The sequence below is a fragment of the Hydra viridissima genome, unplaced genomic scaffold (genome assembly GCF_058129835.1).
Source record: "Hydra viridissima isolate aposymbiotic clone 2 unplaced genomic scaffold, HvirCarnegie_v1 scaffold_4, whole genome shotgun sequence".
Classification (NCBI taxonomy): domain Eukaryota; kingdom Metazoa; phylum Cnidaria; class Hydrozoa; order Anthoathecata; family Hydridae; genus Hydra; species Hydra viridissima.
Window position 1 is genome coordinate 7,578,394 of NW_028324303.1, and position 3,771 is coordinate 7,582,164.

Here is a 3,771-nt window from a genome sequence, read left to right on the forward strand (position 1 = left end):
TTGTTAGAAGATCTGCGTAATGAAGGCTATGAAACGAGAGCAAACAGCTACACCATTCACATCGAAGATGATGAAAGCGAGGATGAGGAGGAGAAAAAAAAACAACTAAAGATTAAAGCATTGCGTAAAGGTTTTCAAAAGGATAAATATAGAGTGTGTGCTTCTGCTGCTTAAATAATAAGAGAAACGTGAAGAACTACTACAAAGAATAAATTAAGTCATTCACAACCTTTTTTTCATAATGTCATCTCATTATGAAAATGCACAAAAATGGAAATACGCAAAAAATCCTGCGCAAAGAAAAAAAAAATCTGCGCAAAAATGTCAATTAGCTTGCGCAAAAATGCCAATGAGTCTGCGCAAAAATGTCAATGAGCCAGAACCCGCTTTTTATAGTAGTTCCCGGGAACAATGTAAATAATTCCCGCTATCCCGGGAATGGAAAAAGTCCGGGAAATCGCAATCCCTACTCATAATACCAAAAGAAACTTTCACAAACCCGCCTCCACCATCTATCCCCACCTTAATAAGCTGGTCTGACTGAGGGCCTCTGATTTCAGCAACAGTGTTTCTTAATGACTCCATTTCATTGCAGTACACCAATAAATGTTTAGACTCTTGGCTAGTGCTTTTGGATGTATCAGTAATTTCTGAGGTGACAAAGAGGTCAGAAAGTTGCTTTCCAAGAGATTCAAACTTCTCTCTGAAATTTTTCTCCACAACACGCTGTGGAACTACTTTGTTTAGAGTTGAAGCTAGCATATTCATTCCTCTATTTGAAAGACCAATCTGGTTTTGAACTTGTACTAGATGTTGTGCAGTCAAGGTGGGTGTAGATGAAGGAAATAATTCTCTTTGTCGCGATGGACCTGCAAAAAATCACAGAAAGTTACCATTGTATCATTTCCGAAATTCATAGTGTATATTTTATTGCTATGCCCTTTGACAAAAGTTTTGTTTAAAAAGTACAGTTTTTACCTGGAGTTACTGGAAAGGGTCTTCCTACTCCTTGATTGAGACGGACAGTGCCATGGGGGGAAGGAACTTTGTTGGCAATTACAGAAACAGCCACTCTTTCTGCTGCTTTTTTGTCCTTTTCTGCAACTTCGAGTAAGTTCTGTCGTAACATTGCTTTAGTACAGACATGAGGGATGCCTCTTCCTATCAATGAAAAGCATGCTGAACATCTTTTCTCAACAATTGGCTGTTCTATAAGCTGACTGGCAGTGTTTGTTGCTCCACTTATCTGAGGGCTTCTGAATTTTGCTTTTCCCACACTACAAATCAAGCAATCACATGCTGGTTCTCTTGTTGCAGGACGGATCTTTATGTTTTGATAGTCTGGCAAGGAAGGAAGTTGGACATCTCTCCCTTCACCTTTTCTTCTGAGACTTACTCGACAGTTTTCACAGATTCCAATTGGTACTCTTTGGTCTTCAAAGTTGATTCTTTGGCCCAAAATTTCTTGACTGCGTTTAATCATAAAATCAGTCAGCTGCCTGTTAGCTTTGTTCATACAGAGAAAACAGACAGTTTTCCTGTTGTCTTCATGAGTTTTTGCTTGGTTAGGCATTTTGAAAAATGACGCACACCTTGTTCTTTTAAAACGGTTTCTAAACTGTTTGCAGGTTTTTCCCGGAATTTTTTAGTTAATTATTTTTTTGCTAAAATATTTTGTATGTACTATTTGTAAAACAAATAACCAAAATAGACAGTTTTTTTGAGAAAGAAAAAAAAACTCTTAGTTTATTGACCTTTTTAAATAAGCATAAAATTAGAAACTTTAAACTGATTTTTCTTTCTCGGACAATGATGAAAGATTTCAAAACCAACTCTAGTGTAATTCTACACATGTGTACTCTCAAACCTCCAAAGGGTTTTCTCGGGACAAGAGGTTCGAATTAATAGTCATTTCGTGACACAGTGGAGTGAAAATGTGTTATCAATAATTTCCAGTAGAAAATCTACAGATTTTTATAGGCCTTGCTGGACAAATATGAAAAAAATAGACTTAGCTAAATCAATATGTCAAGAACCTGAGGTTGGATGGCTTAGGTTTTCAGAAAGAATTTTGTCAACTGCAGGTAGTTTATATAATATTCTCAAAGATAGTAAAGTAATAATTTTGATAATTTTTTATAAATTTATTTAAGCATTTAATCATAATTATTGAAATTTGAAAATGAAATTTTGATACATCAATAATTATCATAACTACTTTTTAAAATTTAGACACAGAATCTGAAGCAAAAGAAAAATGCAGATATGCAGAAGATACCTGAAATGTTGATGAAGTATATCAAAACCAAAAAAATAGGTATATAAAGTTACATAATTTTAATTTAACATACAAAAGATGTTTATGTCAGTGTTAAATTTTTATGCAATGTATAATATTTGTCATTTATACATTGCATAAAAATTTTTATGTATATTATAGCTTCGATTGTCAAGGTTTTTCTGTAGGAGAAAATTTTAATTTTTTATAATATTTTATGGTATATATATGCATAGTCATAAGAAATAGATAGTCTGGTCACTTGGGCCGTAATATCTGGATTTTTCTTATAATCACACAAAACACTTGGAATTTGTCGGGCGGCCAGGAACTGAATGCACAAAAAATGGAAACGCAGAAAGAACTCTATGGCGAATTTGATAAAGCATTATTTTTTTCTTTGGAGAATGATATTCTTTTTGAAGATGAAAACTTTGTTAAAGATTTAGATGCTTTGGTGTTGGAGTTATCTAGTGAACAAGTTGATAGCACATTTTCTTGCACAATTTGTTCTAAGAAGTGCATATCTCAAAGAGGACTTACAAGGCATAAAAATTCAAAGCATCAAAGTATTCCTTTAGATTTAATGATACAAAGTCCTAAACCACCTATTCTTCTTAATGAATTTAAGAATCTGCTTGATAAAATCATTACTACCTTAATCAATGACGAATTCTATCCTGATTTGTATAGAGATGAGTTAAGGATTAATCATGCAATGATTTTAGATACTTCACAACAAACTCTATCTCTATTAGAGACAGTAATATCTGGTTTTAAAGCTGATGATGATGCTGAAAGATTTTATCCTAAATTTTACAAAACTGTTAATCAAGGAATTTTTTTTAGCAATCTGACTAAAAAATCAACTAGACTTCTTGGCTATGAACTATGCAATTATGTTTTAGCATTTCTTACAAACTCACTTTACAATACTTCTTTTTTAAATTTAAATGGTTTATCACCTGTTGAATTTTCTGATAGAGATAAAGAAATTATCTTTTATCTAAGTGGTTATGTATTTAGCACATTTTATTGCAGAATTTGCAGTTCTTTATTATGGCAGCAAAAGTTAAGCACAGACTGCCTTTCACTTCTTAATGCTGGTACATTAAGAACAATTTATTTTTCACTTCTTAATGCTGGTACATAACAACAATTTTTTGAGAGTCCAGAAACATGCACTGAAGCTTATGATAAATTTGTGAATGCTAAAAATTGTGGTGGTTTGTGGAAAGTGTCTCCTCCAGTTTTAGAAATTTTTACAAAAGTTGAGTTTCTCTTTCACCATCAAAGTAAAAGTTTTGTAATAAAAAATTGATTCAGAGTTAATTGTAGCTGAAACCTTAAAAAACAGTGGAGTTTTGGCTAACATATCTGAACTTCGTAGTCTTTGCACAAATCAAGTTTCCAAAGAACTGTCTTTAAACTTATTTTATCATCTGATTACACTTTATATCAGAGTAAGATCTTTTTCATATGCAAAAGAAAAA

The 3,771-nt window shown here is 32.7% G+C and overlaps 1 protein-coding gene across 1 annotated transcript; it reads right to left on the bottom strand.

The window, feature by feature from the left end:
- Nucleotides 1-390: 390 nt before the first annotated feature.
- LOC149889640 (uncharacterized) lies at nucleotides 391-1,705 on the bottom strand. Its single transcript, XM_090085159.1, has 2 exons — nucleotides 979-1,705; nucleotides 391-869 (listed from the first exon to the last, which is right to left on the bottom strand). Exons 1-2 carry the CDS (start codon nucleotides 1,571-1,573, stop codon nucleotides 391-393), a joined length of 1,074 nt encoding a protein of 357 aa, XP_089941285.1. The 5' UTR covers nucleotides 1,574-1,705.
- Nucleotides 1,706-3,771: the final 2,066 nt, after the last annotated feature.